Source organism: Pelophylax lessonae, assembly GCF_965119305.1.
Source record: "Pelophylax lessonae genome assembly, chromosome: 2".
NCBI lineage: Eukaryota > Metazoa > Chordata > Amphibia > Anura > Ranidae > Pelophylax > Pelophylax lessonae.
Genome location: NC_138769.1, coordinates 129,451,562 through 129,478,346, shown reverse-complemented (window position 1 = coordinate 129,478,346; position 26,785 = coordinate 129,451,562). Strand labels below are relative to the sequence as shown.

The 26,785-nt window shown below is 48.0% G+C and overlaps 1 protein-coding gene across 2 annotated transcripts in view; it reads right to left on the bottom strand.

Moving 5' to 3' along the window:
• Positions 1-26,785, bottom strand: part of BLTP2 (bridge-like lipid transfer protein family member 2) — a 213,208-nt gene that overhangs the window by 31,045 nt on the left and 155,378 nt on the right. For both annotated transcript variants that reach the window (XM_082247020.1, XM_082247021.1), the window contains exons 27-33: positions 21,046-21,145; positions 20,772-20,954; positions 17,225-17,346; positions 16,420-16,575; positions 14,082-14,203; positions 8,458-8,638; positions 333-419 (exon numbers count right to left, since the gene is read on the bottom strand). In XM_082247020.1, the coding sequence (XP_082103146.1) occupies positions 333-419; positions 8,458-8,638; positions 14,082-14,203; positions 16,420-16,575; positions 17,225-17,346; positions 20,772-20,954; positions 21,046-21,145 (951 nt within the window). The remainder of the gene's footprint in view (positions 1-332; positions 420-8,457; positions 8,639-14,081; positions 14,204-16,419; positions 16,576-17,224; positions 17,347-20,771; positions 20,955-21,045; positions 21,146-26,785) is intronic.

The following is a 26,785-nucleotide window of genomic DNA, read 5'->3' as shown; positions in this document are numbered from 1 at the left end:
ATGGCTGAATTTGCATTGCACAAACATCGCATGATATCTGCACAGCAATGCGGTGTGACTCACATGCAATGTCTGTGATCGCACAAATGGGAACCCAGCCTCTGAGTTACTTTATTATTATGCAGTAGTGGAGTGCAAACACTGGAACTGCATACTTATTCCAGGTCAATCACTCAAAGAAATGAAGGCACTGGATCAGATTGACAGACAACTAGTAGTTTCAGAAGAAAATGCAGCAATGATAGCTGAAATATTTATCATACAGTTTTCCTTTAAAAAAGCCTAAGAATGTCTAAAATGTCTTAGATGAACAGCAGGCCTGAGGTTCTTACCTTGTAAACTGCATTGGGTAGCAGATTGTTCATGGTGAACCAACCCAGCTCCAAGAGATGCTCAGCTGTATCATCTGACTTATTTACCTAAAAAAACAAAGAGTTTTGTTTACGTGAGGAGACAAACCGCTGCAAATTACTCAATATTCTATTAAACTTCTAACCCAGTACCACCCTGGTGCCCTACTACCTGTAGGGAGAAAAGTAACTCTGTGATTTTAAAGCAAGAGAACATGGATAGGGGCAGAGCAGACATCTTTCACATTGAGGTAAGTGCAGTAAGAAGCCAAAGAGAGGAACTAATGGGTCCTGGGACAAACTCATTGGCAAAAGCACAACACAAAGAGGAAAGACAGAGCAAGGTAAACTGTTTCAAAGCCTGGTCTTATTTGATCATTTGATTATGATCATCTTCAAACTGGCAGTGCTTTTTATTTACAATGCTATATCCTTCAAAATTTTAAAAGGAAATAATTTACCTAAATGGTAATATAATGATCATCTTCATTCCTGAGAGACACTGCAAATTTAAAACTAGTCTAAGTTGTAGAAGCTACTACAAGCAGCCATCTTGAAAGTCTGAGTTATTCCCAATAACTCCCTTTCCAGGAATCCTCCAGGATGGTCACATGAGAGCTAGGCTCCTCCTCCTGCAGGAAACACAAGCACAGATAGATCTAAAAAGGCCACCCACCGGCTGCCCCTCAGTTGTATAAAGATGACCTGGACAGCATAGACTGAAACATCTAGCTAACAATTTCCTATTAAATAGGGTGGGGTCCACAGTCATGGAGGATTCCTGGAAAAAGAGTTATTAGGTAAAAACTCAGACTTTGCCAAATCATCCTCCAGGACGGTCACGAGACCGCAAGGATGCATACTTAGGGTGGGACTACCGCAGGCAGGACCTTACAACCAAAGATCAGATCTTGGGTGGAGACCAGATCAACCCTGTGGTGTCTCACAAAGGTAGAGTCACTGGATCAGGTGGTTGCTCTGCAAATTTGGTCGATGGACGCCCCAGCCTTTTCCACACAGGAAGTAGCTACAGAGCGAGTGGAGTGTGCCATCACATCTAGATGACTGGTCTGGATTTGGGTCGAGTAGGCTTTTTCTATCGCCATCTTGATCTATCTGGCTATAGAGTTTTTAAATGCTACTTCTCCATTGTGAGCGTATCCGAATGATATAAAGAGGTTGGATGCCCTTCTGAAAGCTTTAGTAACTTCCAAGTAATAAAAGTCCAAATCAATCCAAAGAGGTGCAGAAGAGAGGAGGATCCACCACCAAACAGTCACTGAATACTCTTACCAGCTACTCAGACCCACCAGGGTCACACAATGCCCAAAGAGCTGATGTAGTTCACAACAGGTAGGATCCAATAGCCCCAAACAACTGCTGCTGCGGACTGGAATCAACTCCAATGGACCTTTGCTGCACTCAGAAGACACAAACAAAGGATCCCCTCATGGTGTAGTATCTCTTAACAGTTTATTAGGGTAAAAAAAGAGAGCAGCTTACATTAAGGAAGTCGGTTGTCAGCATTCAATATTGCAGTAAGAAGCGATTGTGTGACCCTGGTGGGTCTGAGTAGCTGGTAAGAGTATTCAGTGACTCTGTTTGGTGGTAGATCCTCCTCTCTCTGCACCTCTTTGGATTGATTTGAACTTTTATTGCACATGGGACTCATGCTGTCAGTTAAACTTTTATGCTGCGATTAGCGCGACACCATCTTCCACATTGTTACCTGAAGATATTGTTTTCATGTCTTTTTGTGTCAGCTGCTTTTCACCTATGTTTTTAAACCTTTAATTTAGGTTTTATGTTTATGATTATAGCGCAGCAATTTTCTCTAATTATTAACTTCCAAGTAATGCAGGACGCACCTCCTGGCGTCCGGTGTAGCGAAAACCTCTTCTCCCTGGTTAGAAGGATTCTGGCAAAAAGATGGTAGCACCAATTCTTGTGATCGATGAAAAGCCGACGCAACCTTAAGGAGGAACAGCGGGTCTGTTTTGAGTACCTGCTTATCTAGTAAGATCGTGAAGAACAGTTATTTTATGGACAGGGCTTGTAACTCATTTACGCGCCTTGCCAAAGTGATGGCAACCAGTAACGCTACCTTAAGGGTGAGGTGTTTTAGGGAAGTATCTATGAGAGGTTCAAAAGGGTCCTTGGTGATGGCCTTGAGCACTAAGGAAAAGTCCCAGGGGGCTTCCAGCAGGCACATATTGGGATGGGTCCTCTCGATGGATTTGAAAAGACATTTAACCAATGGATTATTGTTGACCGGCATGTCGAGAAATACTGATAGAGCTGCTGCCTGGACTTTGAGGGTACCGATTCATCCCAGCCTCTGCCCCATCCAGGAGGAAGTCTAAAATACTTTTCAGATTTCTATTTCTGGACCACATCTTTGATGTATATACTTTCAATACTTGGCCGTATATTTTCCTGGTTACTGGTTTTCTACTTTGAAGTAGGATATCTACTACCCTGGCAGAGAGTCCCTTGTTGAGTAGCGAGCACCATTCAGGATCCAAGCCGCCAGTTTCAAGGTCTGGATTTGCGGGCGATAGACTCCTGATTGAGAGAGTAGATCGCTCTGGCTTGGAAGGATCCAGGGGCCCTCTTCCGCCATCTTTTCCAGTGGAGTGAACCATGCCCTTTTCGGCCAGTAAGGCGCTAAAAGGATCACCCTTATCCCTTTCAGCAGGATCTTCCTGATTGTCCTTGGAATAAGTTGGATTGGCGGAAATGCGTACGCGAAGTTGAATCGCCACGAGAACCCCAGGGAGTTCATCCCTAGAGAATCCTTCTTGCTTTTGTTCTTGTGACATTATCTGACAGTACCTGGATGTGTCTACCCCTTGTTTCTTTCTGGGAGGCAAATAGGGCTTCCTGTACAGCTGCAAGCTCTCTCAAGTTGGAAGAAACTTCTGGCCCTGTGCAAAACCAGGTTCCCTGTTTCACCTGGTGGCTTATGTGGGCTCCCCAACTGAAAGAGCTTGCGTCTGTGGTGACTAGGACCTGGATGGGTGGAAGCCAGATCTTTCCCTTTGTCAGGGAATCCTTTTTTAGCCATGAACCCAAGGAGTTTGATGATAATTGGAATGGAGATCTCCTCTTCCAATGAGGAGGTCTTTCCATCCCAATGGCCTAAGAAATGGCACTGCAATGCTCTCAGGTTAAGTTGGCCCCATTGAGCTGCTGGATTATGTTCCTTCTTGTTGCCCTGGTTGCAGAGATCAGTTGTTTTATCGTGGTGGCCAGCTTTGTTACTTTGTCTTCCGGTAAGAAGATTCCAGAAATACCACCCCCTGGGTTGGGGCTTCGGTTTGATTTTTGCGTGTTGATCTTTCAGCCTAGTGAGGTGAGGAAAGTTTCGGTCGTTTGAAGGTTTGTCAACACTGCTGCTTTTGTTAGGCCGTAGATGAGAAAGTAGTGCAGATATGGTACTTTCTGTAACCCTGTCAATCTGCACTATTTTGTGAAAATGCGAGGAGCTGACGAAATCGCAAAAAGGGAGAGCCTGGTATTGGAAGAGACGCATCTGCCCTTCTGTACGGACAGCAAACTTCAGAAATCCCTGATAGCTGGGATGAATTGGGACATGGAGGTAAGCATCCTTTAGGTCTAGTTACAAGAAAGGCTGCTTCTGGAAGTAAGGATCTCACTGAAAAGATGGATTCCATCTTGAATTTCCTGTATTGGATTGATCGGTTGAGGCCCTTTAGGTTGAAGATTAGGCGAGGTTTGCCGAAAGGTTTTGTCCTGAAAAAAATTTGGGAGTAAAAACCTGACGTTTGCTGAGAAGGATGTAGTTCTATGATCACTCTTTCGCTTAGTAGATCCGTGACAGCAACCTCCATTTCTTTCCTTAAGAATAGTGAATCCAGAAGAGATGTGACACGGAAGGTGGATGGTGGCTTTGTCACAAATTATATCCTGTATCCCTCCTTGATTTCCTGCAGGATTAAAGGGTTTGAACAAAAGCCTTGCCATTGCTGGAAGAAGTGCCATAGTCTTCCTCCCACTGGTAGGCTGGCGTCATTGGGTTTTATTACTGTTGGGCCCGGAGTTAGGGAAGAGGACGTTCAACTTCCACTTGTTTTTGTTGAAGACCCATTTTCTTTGGGGATTTGTCTTCTCCCCTTTAAACTGGGTTTCTCCTTTAGGGCGACAAAAGAACTTTCGGTTTCTCATTTCTTTTGGACGGTAATACTTTGGATTTATCGGCTGACCTTGCCAGCCCTTTATCGAGTTCCGGACCGAACAGTAGGCTACCATCTAAAGGGATGTTACATAAATTGTTCTTAGATGCGTAGCCCCCATCCCAGGTTTTGAGCCAGAGGGCTCTTCTTGATGCGTTAATAAGGCCTGTGGTGCGAGCTAATACTCTGACAGCTCCCGCCGAAGCATCGACCATATACGCCACTCCCTTTTCTATCAAGAGTAGGGAATCTTGCGCCTCTTTCATGCCGAGGACTTTCTCCAGGTGGCCCTGGAGTTGTCTGAGCCAGAAAGCCACATTCCTGGCTACACAGGTATTGGCACAGGTATTGGCCATGTTGGGTTGAAAACCAGCTGCCCCTACCTCGTATGTTTTCCTTAGCGTCACGCCTTTCTTATCCAGTGGGTGTTTGAGAAGGCCCATATCTTCAAAGGACAAATCAGATTTTTTTTAGAAACTCTGGCCAAAGATGCGTCCAACTTTGGGCATTTGGCCGGGATACCTTCTGTTTCTTCGAAAGGAAATCTTCCCTTTAACGCCCAAGGAAAGAACAATTTGTTTTCCGGACATTCCTATTCCTTTTTAATTATTCTTTTTAAGAGATTGGTGGACCGGAAAGGATCTGTTTTTGGTCTCTTGCAGACCTCTATAACCGGTCACGGATGGAGCGGTGGCCTCGATCTCCTGTATATCTTCTGTTATGTAGATAGCCTTCAGGAGTTACTCTGTTTCTTCCGCTGGAAATAAGTGTTTAGTTATTTTTTGTGGCACTGCCCAGTCTGGTTCTTTGAAATCTGAGGTGCCTTGAAAAAGGAGCTCCCCTTCTTCTGATTTAGAGTCGGAGGAAGTCAATCGCGCCAGAGGGGCGGCTGGGAATTTTCCAGTCTTTTCTCAGGTGATGGCTGGTATGTGTTCTTGATCTCCCTAATGGTTGCCTAAAGAGATTTTAGAGTGGAGGTCACTTTTTTCTTGAAATCTAGAAACTCCTTTGATAATGGCTTAGTCTCTTTGCTGATAATCTTTTTTTTTATGCATCTGTGGCATAATTTGTTGGTATCCGGGGGGGGATCTTTACACCGAAAGTGCGGCATTAATGCTTCTTTTTAGATTTATCTAACACTTCTGCCGATTCTTGTGACTTGGGTTGGGAGCAAGAAAATGAAAAGCAGACAGAGGAGGAGAAAAGTCAGCCTAAGATATGCTGGAAAGCAGCCCCCCCTGAAGCAGCTGCCCCCCTAAGGCAATACTCCAGGCCACCTCCTTCCCTCCACTTACATAGCAAGGCTAGGGCCTGGTTCAGCAGCGTCTGGAAGGAGGGCTAGGCCCTCTGCCATTAGGACGGCCCGGAGGGAAGGGAGCACGCCAATCCCTACTGACAAGCTGCGGGTGGCCCAATATATGGTGGAGGAAGGAAGGGGGAGGTAGTGAGGAAGGGGCGGTACCAATCTGCCCCTGACACAGCTGCCGGCAAATCCCAGCAAGCGGACCTTCCCTCCCCCCGCGCTGACCGCGGCAGCTGTCCTTACTCAAGATAGCCGCCAAGCTACTTCCAGTAGCAGCGTCAACTTGAAACTGTCACTTCCACTGCGCCGATCGGAAAGCAACCTGCTGGTGTGCTGCTTGCGGGATCTCCAGCTCCTGGAGCCCTGGGTGTGACCCTGAGTAAGAGGGGTGGCGGGCAGCCTAAAGCAGGACCTCTGACTGGCTGAAAGAAACCCTGGGCTCCTCACCAACCCAAACTGGCCTGAGCAGACATAAGTGGAAAAAGAAAAACCTTGAGAGGGAGCAAGCCCCCCTTTTCCCCTGCCATTATTCAAACACCCCCTGGTGCAGAAAATCCAAAGAGGAAATCAAGGAAAGGGAAGGGGGGTCCTGTGAGAACCGCAGGACTCACACCTGGGAGTCCTCCATCCCTCACCCTAAGGGCCTGAATACCGGTAGCCTCACCAGCTGAACACAGGAAGAGGGAGGAGGTGTTGAGGGACACCTGCCTTGGACAAGGTAGGACAAGGTAGAAAAAAATAACAAACAGGGGATGAATGTCACCTTCAGCTCATGCTTGCCGGACAGGAAACACAAGAACTGAGGGGCAGCCGATGGGTAGCCTTTTTAAATCTATCTGTGCTGGTGTTTCCCGCAGGAGGAGGAGCCTATCTCTCATGTGACCGTCCTGGAGGATGACTTGGGAAAAAATACTTAGAACTTTCATTATGTTAGATTGATGCTGAATATCAAAAAAGGTCAGTCAGACAGCCCCTACATGCCAAGTTAAAGGCTAAGTTCACCTTTACATAAAAATAATGAATGCACATATTTTTGCAGGTAAAAACATGCGCATTTAATATTTTTTTTTGAACAGAAGCATGCAAAGTATTGCACTTGTGGTCAGCAGACTGCAGGTGCAATGTCAAGCTCCTGCACACACTGTCTACAGCTCTGTTGTACGCACCTCTGTACAGGCTTCATTTTCAGAGCTGTGGGCAGTGTGAATGGACTACGGCAGTGATCAGCACGCCCGCAGTTTATTCAAACTACCAATCCGTCTGCTGCAAAAGCAGACGGGGCCTTGTAGTTTACGCATTCACAGGAATCTGTCAGTTAACGATGTGGCTGGTGGAGCCCCACACAGCCTCAATATTTTTAAAAAGTGACAGTGGGTGCAGGGAGAAGAATTCCCGTCTGCTGTCACACAGAAGTGGGTGGGACTCTAAATACGGGCAGAACATTTACCATGTTCCAAAGGTGAACATATCCTTTAAAATATGGTTGCTCAAGCTGTCAGATTATAAATGCTCAGAATTCTAAAGCATACCTAGGCAAATGAAGCGCCAGCTTATTTCAGGAGAAAAAACATTAAGTGCCGAAATTATCCCCAAGATTGGTCAGTGGAAAAGTTGTGCACACTGCCAGACTGACTTGCATGGGTTTTGCCATCTGTACACAATATACACAATTCCAGAAGCACTCTATTTAAGGCACAATATATTTACTACTTTTGCAAATAGACAAAAGGTATAATTTTACTTTTCACTTACAAGCCCTAAAGGAAGGAAAATAGGAAAAGTAACCCCTTTCCAGCCTGTGCCACTTTAAAAGGTTCCGAACACCTAGGGGAGTGGGAAGGATCAGCGATCATGTGACCATTGTGATTGGTTGTCACAGTAGTCACATGATGTGGAGCCAGGAGCACCGGCTAACAATTGTTAGTGGGGACAGAGAACTGTCTCATAACTTGGTCTCTGTGCCCACTAATATGCATTGAAAAGTGGTTCTAAATGCAGAAGGTTTTTGTCCTTCATGCATTCTATGCATGAAGGTCAAAAACCTTCTGTATGCAGTTCCCCCCCCCCCCCCCAGATACTTGCCCGAGCCCCATCACGATCCAGAAATATGCACAAGAGCCGCTGCTCTCCAGGGTCTCTGCATTTTCATTGACTGAGACACAGCAGCGGGAGCTGCTTGCGGGCCGTGCAGATGCACCTGTGAGTTTTTCAGGCGGATCTGAACAGATGCCCCATGCATCTCTATGGGGCATCGGATGTCAGCGGAGACATGTCCACTGACATCCGGTCCGTCAAATCTGGACGGATGGAAACCCTATTTTCCATCCGTCCAGCCGATCGGATCGGATGAGAACGGACAGGCGGTCCGTTCTCATCTGATTCCCCCATAGAGAACAGCGGGGACCTGACAGCTCTGTCTCCGCACACAGGGTGGAGACAGACCTGCCATCCGCCTGCTCAGCAGGGGACTGGCGGATCGATCCCCCACTGAGAAAAACCGAGTCCGCCGACGGACTCCAACTGTGAAAGGGGCCTAATATCACTTCAAACCCATCCTTTTACTACCGCAATGATACACAGGCGGCAACAGGTTAATGTTTGCTCTAACCTTACTATAGAGGAACCTCTGTAGCTCCAACTCTGCAATGCCGAGCTGTCCATCCTGCTCAGTGAGGCGCCACCGTGCCTGTGCAAAATAGAATTCTGTGCGACGAACCACGCTTACATCCTCTGGCTGTTTACGTAACTCCATTTTGTTTGCTCGTTGCAGCTGGAAGTCTTTGAAGCACCTAAAATATAAGCCACTATTATGTTTCTGCTATTTTACTTAGTAAGAAAGGACATTTTATTCATACTGCAAGTCATTTGGCTGTGTAGTCTTCTTAAGTGTTGCACCCAAAAAAAAGAATTGGATTTTTGACTTACCATAAAATCCATTTATCTGAGGTTCATTGACGGACACAGCTCCTGATTCTTCTTAACCTTTGGGTTATACTTCCCCCTACAGGAGTAGGACACTAGGCAGGAAAAAAAGCTTTACTACGCCTTTGGGCAGTCCCAGGGGTATATACCCACTCTCAGCTATAGGCACTCAGTTTTGAGGAAAGAGGAAAGGCAACTCCACAGAGAAATGGATTTTACGTTAAGTCAAAAATCCGATTTTCTCTTTCGTTCATTGATGGACACAGCTCCGGATTCTTCTTAACCATTAGGACATCCCAAAGCAGTGTTAAAACATGAGGGGTGGGAAAAAAAGCATAAAAAAATTCCCAAGGCTAACCATAGCCAACCAGGTAACATGGAGCTCAACCATGAACAACTGGAGCTCACCTGAAAAAAACAATACACCCTCAAAGAGGACCAGGTCCTCCAAGTAGCAGCCAGCAAAAATGTGTGGCCAAAAGAAGCATATGCAGATGCCAACACATCCACTTTATAAAAATTTGTAAAAGTGTGTACTGACGACCAGGTGGCCGCCTTGCAAACCTACGTCACTGATGCTTGAGGACATAAGCTCAGGAGACACTACACCCTAGTAGAGTGCTCACTGACAGGGAAAGGAGAAACCTGACCCCTGATGCAATAGGCCTGAACCACCGTCTGTCTGATCCATCTAGAAACGGTCACAGAAAAAGCGGACAACCCTTTGTGAGGTCCGTCCGTGAGCACAAATAGCCTGACTTCCTAAAAGACTCCGTAGCTGCCAAGTACAGCCTAATTGCCTGGACCACATCCAAGGCATGCAAGGCAATTGCCTTCAGATGTTTTGCCTGGGACACAGGGGAGGCAACACAATGTCTTCATTCAAATGACAGTCAGAGACCACCTTAGGAAGGAATGACGGACAGGGCCGAAGCACCACCTTATCATTGTGAATCACCAATAAAGTGGACGACAGGATAACACCGCCAGTTTCGACACCTTGCACACAGAGGTGATAGCCACCAAAAAATGCCAACTTCTGGGGCAGCGCAAGCAGGGAAATCTCCTGAATATTTTCAAAGGGAGGCTTCTGTAGAGCTGAAAGCACCACATTAGGATCTCAGCAATGGAGCTTGCACTGAAGGAACCAAATGTCGGAAACTTGAAGAAAGGTACACACCAGGGAGTGTGAGGCCAAAGCTCTTTGGAAAAAGACCACCAAAGCCGATACCTGGCCCTTGATGGTACTCAAGGCCATTTTCTGTGCAACCCCTGTGGAAGGAAGATTAGGATCCAATCCACCGAGAAGGAGAGAGGATGAACCCCAAGACACTCCCGCAATGTACGTCTTCCACGGAAGATGGTAGATCTTCCTAGAAGTATATTTCCTAGCTTTCAACAGCGTAGGAATCACTGACTCAGATAAACCTCCATCCTTCAGCACCTGACATTCAACAGTCAAGCTGTCAAAGCCAGCGACTGTAAAACAGGATGGAAGATTGGTCCTTGGGATAGCAGATCCTCCCTGAGAGGAATCCCCCAAGGAGCATCGGCGACCAGCCGTACCCGATCGGAGGACCAAGACCCGCGAGGTCAGTCTGCACGGAATCCCTTCTGCTTTTATCCTGCATAGGAGTCGTGGCAGAAATTTTAAAGGGCTGCCAGGAATCGGTCAGCCAACCTTAGAATGTCGGCTACTTACCGAGCAGCCAGGACACTACTTGTGCCCCTTGGTGATTGAGCTAGACCCACAACCGTATCATTGTCCAAATTCATTCGTACCAGACACCCCTGAAGAAGAATTGTCCAATGAGCAAGACAAAGGCTGATCGCTCGGAGTTCCAGAACATTAAATCGGCAGTTCCAGAATCCAGAATCCAGGCCACCTGAGCAAATATGTGTTAAGGACGCCTCCCTATCCGCACAGGCTGGCATCCGTGGTGACATCCGTCCAGTACAGGGGGAGAAAGGATTTTCCCTGTCAAAGTGCCAGAGAACGAAGCCACATCTAGAGACCGTGGATCCTTGTCCCATTTCACCAGGATCTCTTTAGCAGAGATCTTGTGTGGAACTGTGCAAACAGACCCCCTCAAAGATGGACACCATCAGGCCCAGCACCTGCATGCAAGCCCAGAGGGATGACCGTCTGCTGAACAACAGAAGCTGAATTGCCTCCTGTAATGTCTGGAGTCCAGAGTCAGACCCAGATAGACCAGTTTTGGTGGACAGAACAAAAGCAGACTCCTGAAGGTTCAGAATCCAACCGAACTCCTTCAGAGTTCGTAGAGCAATCTCCAGTTGTCCGTCAGAGACTCCACATGCAGAAGAACAACGTCCAGGTAACCCAGTACCTCGATCCCTTGCTGACTCAAATAATACCAGCACCTGGGCCAACACTTTTGTTAAGACCGGAGGCGAGACCAAAGGTCCACACCACAAACAGGTAATGCTCCTCGTCCACGGCAAAACGGAGGAAGCGTTGGTGACTGGCACATATTACAATGTGCAAGTAGGCGTCCTTGATGTTGATAGAAGCGAGCAGAAATCCCCCTAACGTAGGGATGCCACTACCATGTAAATGGACTCCACGCAGAAATTCTGTACTCACACAAGCAGTTTAGTGCCTTGAGGTCCAGAACTGGACGTACCATGCCTTCCTTCCTGGGAACTGTAAAGAGGTTTGAGTAAAAACCCCTGAAAACGTTCCGAAATAAGAACATTCACACCTTGAAGACACAAGTCTTGCACTACCCCAAAGACACCCATAAGTGATCTGGGGACAAGTGCAGGTTGCAAGGGAAGAACCTTTCCGGAGGATAAACCAAACTCGATCTCGTGGTCTGACTGAATAACTTAGTCAACCCACGTGTCCTATACCAGGGAGGTCCATGGTTTTAGAAACCAGCGAAGACTTCCCCCCCATCCTAGTTACGGGTGAGGGCACTCCTTCATGAAGAGGCATGAAGTCTGGAAGAGCCTGCTCGTGGCTTGCCAGACCGGGTCCTCTTCGAACCTCCGATGAAGGCCCTGACTTTTGATCCCTTGTCTTGAGACCCTAATAGATGAAAAAAACCTCTATGAGCCGAGGAGAATGGCCCACGTCTACGATGCCCTTGGTAGCCTGCAGAAGAAGAGTACTCTTCCCCCTGTGAGACCATTAACAATGTCATCCAAGGAAGCTCCAGAGAGGCGATCCACTACAAGGGGGAGATCAGATAAGGCCTTCTAAGAAGTCTGGTCTGCAGACCAGTATTTCAGCCAGATAAGGACCACTGCTGATGCAGACAGCCTAGAAAGGAGCCACATCCAAAGAAGCAACACAGATAAACCGTAGCTCCTGGACCAACTGATCCGCCAGCTGCACAAGACAGGGGGAAGCTGTTTCCCCTCCAGATCCCAGCGTAAAAGTTTAGCCCACTCCGTCAGAGCTTGCGACACCAGGGCAATAGTAAATACCGGCCTAAGTGCCAAACCAGCCACTCCTCAACCAGAATTAACGCAGCTAAGTTTCACCTGGAAACCAGCCACAGCGAACATATGGCGGGTCAGAGCCTCCACCCTTCTATCAGCTGGATATTTAAAGGCAAGGGACTCCTCAACTGGAATGAAGGTAGCTTTATTTAACCTGGAAACCGACAAGTTCACTACAGGTGGGACCGTCCACCTTTAACGCAGTTAACCCTCATAAGGACACCGCAAGCAAAAACCGCTTAGGAACCACTGTGTTTTTGACAACCCCACTGTTTTGTGACAACATTGTCAAAGTAAGAGTAAAAAGGAACACCCTCGCCGCTTTGGAGTGCCTGTGGGTGCCAAAAAGGGTCCGGCGCCTCCGACGCAGTATCAGCAGCAACCTCCATTTTTAAAGTGTCACGCGGTGCATCCACCAGCGCCTTTTCATGCGTGGCTAGAGGAGCAGAGGAATCATCCTCACTATCTGAGCACTCAGGGTGCGTGGATGCAGACCCAGTAGGGTCGCTATATACTAAGCTCACCCAGGAAAACAACAATCAGGGGAGGCCAACTGCGATCCTGCAAAGGGGACGCCGACCAAGGGCCCACAAATGGACCACCTACTGGACCCTGCAAACAAACAAGGGGGTCGCCCTCCATAGAGGGCATAACAGGAAATAGCCCCCTTAATTGGGGGCCACCCCCCATGACGCAGACGCACAGGCAGGATAACCTGATGGTCCCGCAGCGTTAAAAGGGGCAGGTGCCCCACAAAATAATGGTGACAAGGCTTTCATTAAAAAATGAAGCGCTCCACAGTGCCACGCTCCAAGGGAAGCGCCAAGCTGACCACATGGCCTAGCTTGCGGCCTAAATTTATGTGGAGGCCCAGCCGCAAATGCATGGATCCCAGCCTGGCAGATGCCCAAAGGAAGAGTGGGGGCTTCAGCTAAACACACTGGGGCCGCCCCTCAAGGGAGGCACCAGACTCAGCTGCATGGCCTAGTAGGCCGCAGCCTAAATTTTTGTGGGTGTCCTGCAGCTTTGACGTGAGCCCCAGCGGAGCCGACCACCCAGGGGCAGCAAAGGGGAGGGCGGATGCCCAAACGGGAGGCAGTGGCTTTAGCCACCTTCGCAGGGGCCACCTCACATAGTTTCTGACTCGTAGGACGCAAAGCTGCGGCCTAAATTTGTGGCCCGATCCGGCCGCGTGAGGAACATACCTGCTGATGCTAAACTATCCGCTCCCCCAGCCCAACAACCGCCAAAGGGAGCCCAGAGGACATCCCTGCCCCAGTCACCAACCCCCAGGGTGGCAGAGAACTCTGCTCAACCCCCCATTGCGCACCAGGAAAAACCCAGTCAGCAGCAACCCCAACCAGCCCCCCTTATGAGCATGTGGCAACAGCCAGCTCATACCCTCACCCAGGGTGGCGAACGACCAACAGCGACCACCAAAATTTTGGAGGGTTTGGGGGGGAAGGGAGGAGGGGAACCCAGGGGTCCCACATTCCTAGGGAGGGGCCCACGTCCACCCCAAAGCCCTCCAGGAGTAGAGGGGGGACAGCTACTTACCATACCAGGAACAGGGTGGGCACTGCTCCGGATAGACCACTGTCGGGTGCTGTCGGCCAGGAGAAACACTGCGACTCAGGCAGAGCCCAGGTCGTATGCATCCTCACGTGACCTTTAACTTGCAGGCCAGCCCCCGTCCAGTGGGACTATGTTGCGCCTGACCTAGCGCAGAGCTGCGGTTGTGATGGTGGACTGACAAATACAGTTTCAAATGTTCATTTGCATGCCTAAAAGATACAAAAAAATACAGAAACCTTGCCCTTGCTGCTTGTTAAAAATTACCTAATAAGGATGTTAAGCTCCTCACTCTTCTGCTGCAAGTCCATCTTCTCTTGGCAAAGTTGAGTCTGAAGCTTCTGGTGCTGTTCATGCAGCATATCATTCTTACTCTCATCATGCAGCCGCTGAAACATTACAAAATAGTTACTATTATGGAGGTTGCACATGGGCTTTTTTGTACTGGCACATAGCTGATTTTATGTGTCAATCATCAATATGTATTATAAGAAATTAACTGGACAACAATCAAAGCATCGGATGCCCACCTTAGATTTTAAATAAGGCTGTAAAAGGAACATGTTTTAAAATTCATATCTGCAAAAGGTGGATAAATGAGCACAGTGATCCTGGAAACATTTGTGCAAACTAGCACAAAATTTTAAGTTATGTCTAACCCCATATGACCAAGGTATTTAGTGCCTCTGGGGAAAAGGAAGACATGTTTTTAAAAAAAAAAAAAAAGCAGTTGGGTAACAATGCTTTTTAGTTTTCACCTAAAACGACAGTGATCATCATTTGGGAGTGTCTGCCTGTGGCTCCCATCCCCTTTGCTGTGAATACATATAAGCCTGGTGACAGCAAATGTATAGTGCATGCAAGAAATGCAGACTTTTTTTCACACCTCTTTAACTTGAACCTCCACAAATGTACAAGCCTTACAAATCCTGTGTACAGGTGCAGTCGAGGAAAAAGTATCCACTCAAGCAGATTTATGTTCTAGTGCCTTAAGGTGGCCACACAAGGATTGCAATTTGGCCAGTTCAGCAGGAGGCGGACAAATTTTGATCCATGTATGGCAGTTCATAAGAAGTCAATCTGTTGATTGACTTTTCATGAACAGGCTTTGTTGGAAACTTCTGCCTGAGCAACTAATGCAGCCAATGGGCTGCACTGCTGATCAGTGTATTCTGCCGACAGGGAAGACTAGAGGTCAGAATACGAAGACACAGCGGAAATGATTTCACTATCCACCTTGAATATGGATGGGGAAATCAGCAGTTTTTTTAATTAATGTATAGCCAGCCTTACACTCCTCTCAACATACTATTTGTTTTGGATAGAGCAGGCAGCGGTAGAGCCCCTGCAAGGTTTTTATTTTCATTTCAATCATTCCCTGAATTTCCAGTGAGTACAGGAAGTGATAAGAAAGCTCCCCAATGGGATAAAATAAAAATACTTTTCATTGATTAAGAAGGGGTAGAACTTTTGATAAGGTTTTTATTTATATCTCTGACTTCTTGTTTGGGTGATAACTATACTCCCTGCATTTTTTTTTTTTTTTGCACCGTGTAACAATAATAAATAAAAGGTTGCCATTCACTTTTCAAATCTGAAGAAAAAGAAAAAAAAAAATCATCTGAGCTTAAGGCCCCATTCACACTAGTGCGACTTGTCCCGCGATTTTGGACCGCAAAATCGCATGACAAGTCGTTTTCCATTATTTTCAATGAGCCCCGTGCATATCAGTGCGTTTTGAAGTCGCACCGACTTCAAAAGTAGTTACTGCACTACTTTGCCACGATTTTAATGCGTTTTGAGGCATATAGCCTTGCCATTGCTTTCAAAATCGCGTCAAAATCGTGCCGCAAAATCGCGGTAAAATTGCGTCGCACTAGTGTGAATGGGGCCTTAGAGCACTTAAATTGGCAACAGGAAATATTTGTCCTTACATTGGAATGTTTTCCAGAAGGTTTGGGCCAGCAACTCCCTCACTTTATTATTATTCAGTAAGGGCACTTAATACAAGTTTGGACCAGCAGGGAGGACAATGGGGCTAGTCAGAACTGTTGTTTTTCATGGGTTTTTGAATACTACACATTTATTTCCTACTGCTAAGTTTATATTTAAAGCGGAGTTCCACCCAAAAGTGGAACTTCCGCTTTAGGGAGTCCTGACCCCCCGACATGCCACATTTGGCATGTCATTTTTTGGGGGGGGGGAGCGGGTACCTAGTTTTGACAGGTACCCGCTCCCACTTCCGCTCGGAGCGCCGCGGCGCCCTGAGCGGAAGTTCTCCTCTCCCCCTCCCTCCCTGCAATCTTCTGGGACACGTCAGAGGTCCCAGAAGATTGCCGGCCAATCACGGCGCGCAGCGCGACTCGCGCATGCGCAGTGGGTACCCGGCTGTGAAGCCGCAAACTGTAACAGCCGGGTGCCCACAGCAGTGATGCCGGCGCCGAGGGAGAGGATCGAGGCTTCCGGCGGCCGCATCGCTGGACCGTTGGACAGGTGAGTAAATGGCTGGAACTCCGCTTTAAGTTGGAAAGTATGCTTTAAGATTGTTTCCAATTAGCACAAGACTTGTTAATTGTGTTCCCAGGTAACAAATAGTGATTTGAACCTTCATTATAGAGTACATCTGCTTCTCCAGTAGGCGGATTTGAACCACATGTTGCCGGACAGCTTCCTGGAGGTGCAAGATACTGCTGCGCTGCTCCTCAGGGTTACTGGAAATTTCCAGTTGGAAACGCACTCTCTGCTTTTTCTCACTGTGCTCCTAAGGTTGGTGAGAACACAAGACAGAAAGACATTACAGTGTTCATTTATATTCGTACATACATTTGATTAATGTCTTTATATGTAATTATAGCAGCCTTGTAGCCCACTTCTACATGCATTGTGCTGCTCTGCTGTGGTCATTGCCCAAGCAGTACTAAAATTTAAATTAATGCACTTCATAGTGCCTAATTCTTCATTGCTAGTTTATTCCAAGCTAGCAAACGTGTCAGTTTCTTAAAGAGTAACTCCACTTTTGTTCGGAGTGATCTATTTACATTGCAGAGATTTTAAGAAACTTTGTTGCAGATTCCTACCTTTTGTTATTCTGAAATAGCAGCTTGTTTCTGTGTCCATGTGGAAAGTCAGTCCAATGGGAGTGATTTTATAATTATCAATCAGACTTATAGAAATGACATATCGGGGGGGGGGGGGGGAAGGGGGTTTCTGTACACCATCTGTGTACAGAATGCCTCTAGGTTGTCATATTGTGTTTTACAGAAAATTACAGCACTGCGTATTAAAAATGTTAATGACCATCAATTTCAGTATGACTTGTGCAGCACTTGTATATGCTATATTATTTTTGTGAAAACTCCTTACAAAGCTAAATTCTTGGGCTCTAATAATAAATAAAAACACTCACACACCTTACGCTTTGGCTCCACATGTAGAAGCAAGTTGTTGACTATGTCCAGGATCATCGCATACTGTGCTGGATTTGTGGAGATCTCTAGGTGTTGGTGTTTGAGGGTAAATGTATCTGCAGCAGCTACAAACACATGAACACAATTTTTGGTTGCACGCATTGTACATTATATATCACACGCTAGCACAGACAAAAAGGAAGGGATAATTTGGGCTGAAAAAAAATGTAATTGTACATAACCATATCAATTTATTGAAAAAATAACATTTTATTGAGAAAAATTATACTAAAGGCATATAAAATATGGCAAGCTAAGTGTAATACATCACATCAACAGGCAGATAGTGACCACATATGAAGGAGGTATCCTGTATCTGTGCGTGAGACCTTGAAGATGGAGGATGGGGCTGCGACGGAGGCGCAGGTTCCCTTTGGCACTCGCAAGCCATCCAGAGTGGCAAAGATGTTTCCGTTCCCCTCCTATTTTGACAGAATTGTCGCTGAAGAGTGGGGACGACCAAAGCGTCCCCTTGGGGTCCCTAAGCGTTTTACTAGGCGATATCCCTATGAGGAGTCCCTTATTAAGAAGTGGACTGTTCCACCGGTGATGGACCCTCCGGTTTCCAGATTGAATGGGGCAACTATGATTCCGGTTGAAGAGTCCCGGTCTTTAAGGATCCGGCTGACAGGAAGGCAGAGGCTGTGGCCTGCAATATGTACACTCTGGCTGGTTGGGCACTGAGGCCGGTATTCACCATTGCCCTGGTGTCGCAAACTGACCGAGCGGGATAAGTTTTTACGCCGTGACCTGGAGGGAGAACAGCTCCCCCCTTGCCTTTGCTGAGCTGGTGGACCAGCTGGTCCAGGGCCTGCAGTTTTTCTGTAATGCCTCTTTGGATGCGGCTCCCCTGCTGGCTCGGCTTTCTGCTTTGGCTGTGGTCTTTCGCCGTGTCTTCTGGCTAAAATGCTGGTCTGCGGACCAGACTTCTAAAAAGGCCTTGACTGAGCTTCCCTTTCAAGGAGATTGCCTGTTTGGAGCTACCCTGGATGACATCAATAAAGGTCTCACGGGGGAAAGAGTACCTTTCTTCCGCAGGCTACTAAGGGCAACTCATACATTTTTTTTTTTCGTCCTTTAGGGTCAACTGACCATGCAAGTGCTGGGCCTGATGGTTTCTACCTTTTGAGGTGGTTCCGTTTGCACAGGTCCATATGAGGTCCCTGCAAAGGGGGTTTCTGGCCAAATGGGACAAGACTCCACAGTCTCTGGACAATCAGATCTGGCTGAGCCGGGGAACGAAGGAGTCCCCGATATGGTGGCTTCGTTCTCTGGCGCTTCGGCTGGGCAAGTCCTTCCTCCCCTTGTATTGGACAGTGATCTCCACGAATGCCAGCCTGTCCGGCTTGGGAGGTGTCCTTGGCAAAAAATGTGCTTGGGGGCCCTGAACACTGAAAGAGTCCAGACTACCAATCACTGTCACTGTCTTGGAACTCCGAGTGATCAGACTGTGCCTGGACCATTGGACAGATCGTCTTCAGGGATGTCCAGTGCGCATTCAATTGGACAATGCCATGGCCGTGTGTGTCAATCACCAGGGGAGCACAAGAAGTATCTTGGCGGCTCTGGAGGTAGCTGGCATTCTAAGGTGGGCAGAAAGTTTAGTTTCTGCCCTCTCCACTGTACAAATTCCCGGAATGGAAAACTGGCATGCAGATTACCTCAGACGTTGGACCAAGGGAAGGGAGGAGTAGTTTCATCAGTTGTGTCTCCGGTGGGGCATCTCCGAGGTTCATCTGTTGGCTTCTTGGCTCTACAGAAAGGTGCAGAGTTTTGTGGCTCAGTCATGTGTACTTTTCTTCAGGGAATTAGGCACTTGGTTCCTCCAGTGCTATCTCCATTGCCACCTTGGAACCTCAATTTGGTGCTCTCAGTCCTCCGGAAGCCTCCTTTTGCGAATTTTCACGAGATTCCCCTGCTTAAGCTGTCCCAGAAGGTGGTTGCCTTGGTGGCCATCACCTCTGCACGCAGAGTGTCGGAATTGGTGGCATTATCCTGTCGTTCACCTTAGATGGTGGTTCTTCATTGATTCCAAAGGTTGTCTCTGATTTTCATTTGAATGAGGACATTGTGTTGCCTTCCCTGTGTCCTAGGCCAAAACATCTGAAGGAAATTGCCATTTATGCCTTAGATGTGGTTCGGGCAATTTGGGTATACCTGGCAGCTATGGAGTCTTTAAGGAAGTCAGACTCAAGGTTTGTGCTCATGGATGGGCCTCGGAGAGGGTTGTCCGCTTCCTCTGTGACCATTTCCAGATGGATCAGACAGTCGTGATCCAGGCCTATCCCATCAGGGGTCAGGTTCCTCCTTTCCCTGTCAAGGCGCACTCTACGCGCTCAGTGCCTTGTAGGCCTTCCGTCTTTAGAAGTCGGTAAAGCAGGTTTGCAAGGTGGCCACCTGGTCGTCGGTGCACACTTTCACAAAGTTATATAAAGTGGATGTGTTGGCATCTGCGGATGCTTCCCTTCGTCGCAAGGTTTTGCAGGCTGCTGTTTAGAGGACATGGTCCTCTTTGAGGGTGTATTGTTTTTTTCAGTTGAGCTCCAGTTTTGGTCGAGCTCCTGTTTACCTGGTTGGCTACGGATAGCCTTGGGAATTTCCTTTTTGCTGTTCCCACCACTCATGTTTAACACTACTTTGGGACGTCCCAATGGTTAAGAAGATCAGGAGCTGTCTCCGTCAATGAACGAAAGAGAAAATTAGATTTTTGACTTAACGTAAAATCCATTTCTCTGATGTTCACCGACGGACACAGCACCTATCCCTCTGTGAAGATATAATTCTCCTGACACTGCTTGTAACAAAACTGAATACCTATAGCAGAGAGAGGGAGTATACCCCCTGGGACTGCCCATAGGTGTAGCCAGACTTTTTTTTCTGCCTAGTGCCCTACTCCTGCAGGAGGCAGTATAACCTAACGGTTAGGAAGATCAGGAGCTGTGTCCGTCAATGAGCATCAGAGAAATAGATTTTACGGTAAGTCGAAAAATCCAATATATGAGTGCCTATAAATTCCCACAATCAGGGGAATTTCCTATTCGCTATATATACCCAGGATGTGGCACCTTTGGTAGCACTCAACACAAGCATATTTTGTTTGTTGAAAAGGAGGGTTGCACATTACTGGTATCATCTGCAAGAAGCTTTATTGGAGACTGCTCAGAGAGAACACAATGGCAGAACCATGTTCTGTCTGACCAGTCTCCAATAAAGTTTTCTGTGTATGATACCAGTGGTGCGCAATCCTCCTTTTCAGACTTGCATCATCTACTACTGGAGCGTGGGTGTGCTCTGTGCCAGTCTGCACCTGCCCTTCACAAGTCTTCGTTATTACTAAAAGCCATAGGTATATAACAATTCAGTAGATAAATACAAAATTTGGAAATCTGGAAACATGGCACCCTTCTAATCAGGCTCTCTTTCAATCAAAACATGGCACAAAGAATTTAAATCTAGTACCTTGGATTCGCAAAGAAAATTCAAAACATACCTTCTTGTCCTTTGAGCAAGTCTTCTTTCTCTGGGTGTAAAGGTGTTGTAGGTGGTTTGATCTGCAGAGCCAGCTCTGGGTCAATATCATGACTGTAGCTGATGTAATACATATGGCAATTACAACGGGAGATTATTCTCTGGACCTGCTGGTTTTGCTGGGCCTCTGTCGGCTGACTGCAGTCTGTTACAATGATGGACAAACAGAAGAAATTCATTTGAATCAGTTTTTTATTTTATTACATAGCAGTAAAAGGTACTAATATGGCTCTGACCTGTAGTTGTGTTTACCATGCCTCCAACAGCCTGACCACTCTCCATCAGCTCTTGCACAGTGTCCAGACTTCTGTGACGGTGCTCCTCAATGTTTTTCACCTACATGGAATGAACAGAATTTTTTTTCAGCGGCACTGAAAAGCTACAGGTGACAAGGCTGCACAGCAAAAGCTATACAAAGCCACACATCACAGAAATCATATCAATGAGCTGAAAACTGGTTCAAACAACTCTGGGCCTTATTTTTTTTTTTTTTAAAACAGTGAGGTTTATTGAAACTTTTGGTACAATACAAAAATAGACCGTGCATTGAAACTTCGATCAGATTCATAACACACAGAAGTACAAAAAAAAAATGCAAATATACACAGTGATTAACACTTAGAAACAGAACAGACATAGTAAAAATAAGGCAGTAATCAGTTACTTTCTTTCGGCCCAACACTCGAGCAGACAATATTAGGTCAATTGGGGCGGTCAGCATAAAATAGTTACCCACTGCACTACTGAGCTGTGTCAGGGCACTGCACCCACTTGTCCCAAATCTTGTTGAACTTCTGGGGGCACCCCCTATGTTTATATAAAAGTTTATGAAATGGGATGACACTATTAATTTCCTTAATCCACATTCCTAGAGTAGGAGGAGTAGGTCTCATCCACCGCCTGGCTATCAATTTACGCGCTATAAACAAAGTTTCCTGAAGAAATATGACAGTGAATTTGGGCATCTCTCCATCCGGATAGACCCCCAGGAGACACTCCTTAGGGGAGAGCTGTAGAGGAGACCCCATTTTGTCGTGCAGAAATGTGACTACCTGTTGCCATAGAGTCTGTAGTTGGGGACAGCTCCACAATAGGTGAAAGAAGGAAGCATCAGGGTCTGCGCACATAGGACAAGAGGGGACCAAGTCAGGGTGATATTTGGACAGTCTGAGCGGGGTGAGATAAGCCTGGTGTATTATAAAGGTCTGGGTAAGGCGATCCGACAGTTTTGGCGACACTCTGCGGCACGTCTCCAGGGCATCCTCCCATTCCTCATCCTCCATGGCCCCCACATTGCGCTCCCAGCGGGTCTTAAGTGCATAAGCTAAAGTGGTCGAGGAAGGTGTGTGGAGCTTAGAGTAGAACATGGAAATGAGGTGACTGGGTTCTGTACTTTTAACAATCTCAAGGGTGGTGACCGATTCTATCTCAGGAGGACCGTCAGGGAATTGAGATCTATAAGCATGGGAGAGCTGTAAGTATCTGTAGTGCATGGGGCCCTGGAGCGCAAACTGGTCTTGCAGGGTCTCGTAAGACCGCAGACCAGTGGTCGTGGAGATATGGCTAAGGAGGAGAATACCCCTCCCACTCCATATCGACAGGTCAGGGATGGAGAGGAACTCACGCAATGTACTATTATGCCACAGAGGGGTGAGTGTATGGAACGGAGGGCACCGAAGCCTGGACGCTACCACCTCCCAGATCCGACAATAGTGATATAGGAGAGATCTGGGGCACAGGGGCTCCGGCGAGCCCCTGACGCCCCTAAGGATAACTAGGAGGGGGTCCCCGAGGGGATGAGCCCACCCAGGGCAGAGCAGGGTCAAGAAGCGTTCTCTATCCATTTTATCAATGTGAAAGAACTGGGACAACTGAGCTGCCAGATAGTACAGATTAAAATCCGGCAGGGCCAACCCCCCTAGATTTGTAGGATTTTTGAGTTTGCGCCAGGAGATCTTGTGCCGGTTAGCACCCCAAACAAAGGTCTTGAGGAGTGATTCCATCTGCTTAAACAGCCTGAGTGGCAGATATATAGGAGAATGCCATACAACATAGAGAATTTTGGGAAGAAGAATCATTTTAATTAAATTGACCCTACCCATCACTCCCAGAGGTAATTTGGACCATACTTGGATTTTGGCCTTAAGCAGAGGGAACAAGGGTTGAACGTTATCTGGGACATAATCTGCTGAGCTAGCTGTCACCTGAATCCCTAAGTACTTAATGCGGGATACACACTGCAGGGCCGGGTTTGCGGGGGCGATCGCCTGCGGGCTCTCGTCAAGCGGGAGAATTTGTGACTTATCCCAGTTTATCTGAAAACCGGAGAACCGTCCGTACCGTTCAATTAAAGAAAGGGCTGTGAGCAGGGAATCTCGAGAGTCTTCCAAATATAACAAAGTGTCGTCAGCATACATGCTGATTTTCTCCTCCAGCGGTCCCTTACGTAGGCCACGAATCCCGGGATGTGCTCTAATGGCCATCGCCAGGGGCTCCGCGGCCAGGGCATACAGCAGGGGGGAGAGGGGGCACCCCTGTCGAGTGCCACGGGATAAAGGGAAGGCGGTCGACTGCCAGCCGTTGGCCAGGACCCTAGCTACCGGGGCGCTATATAGAAGTTTGACCCACTTAATAAAATTAGGTCCAAAGCCGTATCGGTCCAGGCAGGTCCATAGAAATGGCCACTCTACCGAGTCGAATGCTTTAGCCGTGTCAAAGGAGACCACCACCCTGCCGCCCATTCCGTCGTGTTGTGCCTGGAGATTCATGAATAACCGGCGAAGGTTAAATGAGGTGTTCCTCCCAGGCATGAACCCGGCCTGGTCCGAGTGTATGAGTGAAAGGATCACCTTGTTAAGACGGAGGGATAAAATTTTCGCAAGGATTTTAGTGTCTACTGGGAGCAAAGAGATGGGACGGTAAGACTCTGGGGCGTGCAAGTCCTTGCCCGGCTTGGGGATGAGCACAATTAGCGCCTCCCGCATAGAAGGGGGCAGGGCTGCATCCTTGAACAGAGATTGAAACAAAGCCAATAATTTAGGAGAAAGGAGTTCCGAATATTGGGAGAAGAATTCAATCGGGAGGCCGTCCAGGCCGGGGGCCTTAGATCTAGGGAACTCGGACACGGCTGCTGCAATCTCCTCCACAGAAATGGGTGCCTCGAGGGTCGCCAACTGGTCGGGTGTCAATGTGGGAAAGGCAATAGAGTCCAGAAAGTCATGCATGTCAGTGCAGTCAGCGGGGGCCCTAGAGGTGTAAAGTGTACTAAAAAATGATCGGAAACACTGTGTCACCGCAGCAGGATCGGTGATCTCATTACCCAGGTCATCCTTCAAAGTTATAACTACCGGGGGCCTATCCTCACAATGAACTAAATATGCGAGGAGTTTCCCCGCCCGCTCTCCATGTGCAAACAGATTCTGCTTCTGAAAAAACATCTTAGATTTCGCCTTCTCATATTCAAGTTGGGAAAGGACTTTAGAGGTCAATTTATACTGGGATTCATGCGTCGGAGTCGGGTCCGCCATAAAGGCCTGTTCAGCTTCAAGCAGATTCGCCGTTGCCCTGGAGATCTCCTCAGCAGCCCGCGCTCTAACAGCTTTAATTTTGGAAATCATAGTGGATCTGGCGAACAGTTTAAATGCCTCCCACACTGCAGCCGGGGAGGCAGTGCCCTCATTATCAGAAAAGAATTGTGTCCAGGTCCCCTCAATGTCGTTCCCATCAGACACCAAGGGGAGCCAGGCGGGATTCAGGCGCCAGGCCGGGGGAGGTCTATTGCAGGGCAAGGACAACAGTATCCAATAAGGGCAGTGATCAGACAGAGTCCGTGGGGCGAAGCCTGCCGCCAGTAACCTGGGGAGCAGGGTTCGAGACATCAATATCAGATCAATGCGTGACATAGAATGGTGTGCAGCCGAGAAACAGGAGTACGCACGCTGAGCGGGGTACTTGCTACGCCAGGAGTCGGTCAAACCAAAGCTCTCCACCAATCGGGAGAACCTGGTCGGGGACGACCCCGGCGGCGACTGGGAGGCGCTACCGGTTCTATCCAGACCCGAGTCCAGCACATTATTAAAGTCGCCCAGCCAGATCACCGGGGCCCCCGGGCATTGTGCCATAAACGTCAATCCCTCCATTATAACCACAGTAGAGTAAGGGGGGGGCACATAGAAAGCCATCAGAAGCATCAATTCCCCATAGACTGACGTTTTAAGGAAGACATATCTACCCATTGGGTCAACCTGAGATCCTAGGAGCTGGAAATGCACCGATTTGGCCACCAGAAGCGCCACACCCCTGGAGTGCGAGCTATATGCAGAGTGATGCACCCAGCCAACCCAAGGCCGTTTGAGAGACTGCTGTACGCGGCCCTCCAAATGTGTCTCCACCAGTACTATAATGTCAGCCCGGACACGGCGTAGAACATTAAAGACAGCCGTCCGTTTAATCTTATCGCGCATACCCCTGACATTCCACGTCAACAATTTCAATGCGGCCATGGCAGGGGTAATACGGAGCGTGGAGCGGAGGCTCCCAGGATCTCAGGCAATAAGGCCACAGAACTAACAATCCCACGGTCATACACTAACATTAATAAACGGCAGTAAAAGAGCAGGCAGTTATTACTTGAGGTCAATGTGCATAGAACAGAAACAGTATAGAGATTGTACCAATTATAAACTGTAAACAATGGTAATACCCCAAACCCCCCTCCCTGCCCTGCACCAACCCCAACTTGTGCGGGCATGTTCCCAAACAAGTGCCTCAACCAGAACAGGCCCACATGCGACTGGTAAAAAGCAAGAACAGGAGGCCAGGGACCCCCAGGATAGTCAGCAAAAATACAGCAAAATACAACTAGGACAAGCAAGGGGACCCGGGGGCCCAGGTCCAGCAGAAGTCGCAGGGGGCAACAGGGGAGTTGGGCACAAACACACGCCTGAGCGGGTGTAGGGGGCGAAAACCAACGGGTGTATCGCTGGGTAGCAAAACCTATGGGCAGGTGGAAATCCATAGGAAGAGAACAGAAAAATCAGTTCCATCTGTGGAGCTAGGGTGCTCCGCCGGTCAAACACAGGAGCAGTGGGTCAGGGAAATGAGGGGGGGGGGGGAAAGGGGGGTACAAAGTCTTGAGTTCCTCAGGATCTACAAAGCCCCCCCCACCTCAGCAGCAGCACAAGGCACAGGCAATCAGGGAGAAAGTGTCATGAAGTCGCCAGGGCAAGGTGGTCAGGCTCTAGCTTCCAGTCCTTCTAGCCAGGAGATGGCGGCTTCCGGATCCTCAAAGAAGTGGGCTCGGTCCTCACCCTCCACTCTAAGACGGGCCGGGTACAACATAGAGTATTTGATATTCTTGATACGCAGCCTGCGTTTGACCTCCAAAAAGCTCTTGCGGCGCCTCTGGACCTCAGCAGAGAAGTCGGGGAAAATCGCTATTTTGTGATTTCCAAATGGAATGTTCCCCTTAACTCTGGCCAGGCGCAATATGGCATCTCTGTCCCGATAGTTCAGGAATTTAGCGATGAATGTGCGGGGGGGTGCACCCTGAGGGGGGGGACGCCCTGAGAGGCGATGTGCACGTTCCACAACAAAAGTGGGTGAAAAGGATTCTCTGCCATATGTTTGAGTGAGCAATTGTTCCAAATAAGATGAGGGGTCTGCACCTTCAGAGCCCTCCGGGAGGCCAATGAACCGCAAGTTACAGCGACGCAGCCTATTCTCCATGTCATCTTGTTTTTGAAGGATAAGGTGTACTTGTTGCTGCAGCCTGTCTGAGGAGCTTTGCAATGGGGGGAGGGAGTCCTCCATCTCGCTGATTCTGTGTTCAGCCTCACCAACTCTGTCCCTTAGCTTCTGCATATCCTGACGCATCAGTGATATATCTACCTTCACCTCCTCGATTTTAGTCGTCAGCATGGTCTGGCAGGTGGCAATCGCTTCCAATACCTTGGATGTAGCAGGGCTCTCCGGCTC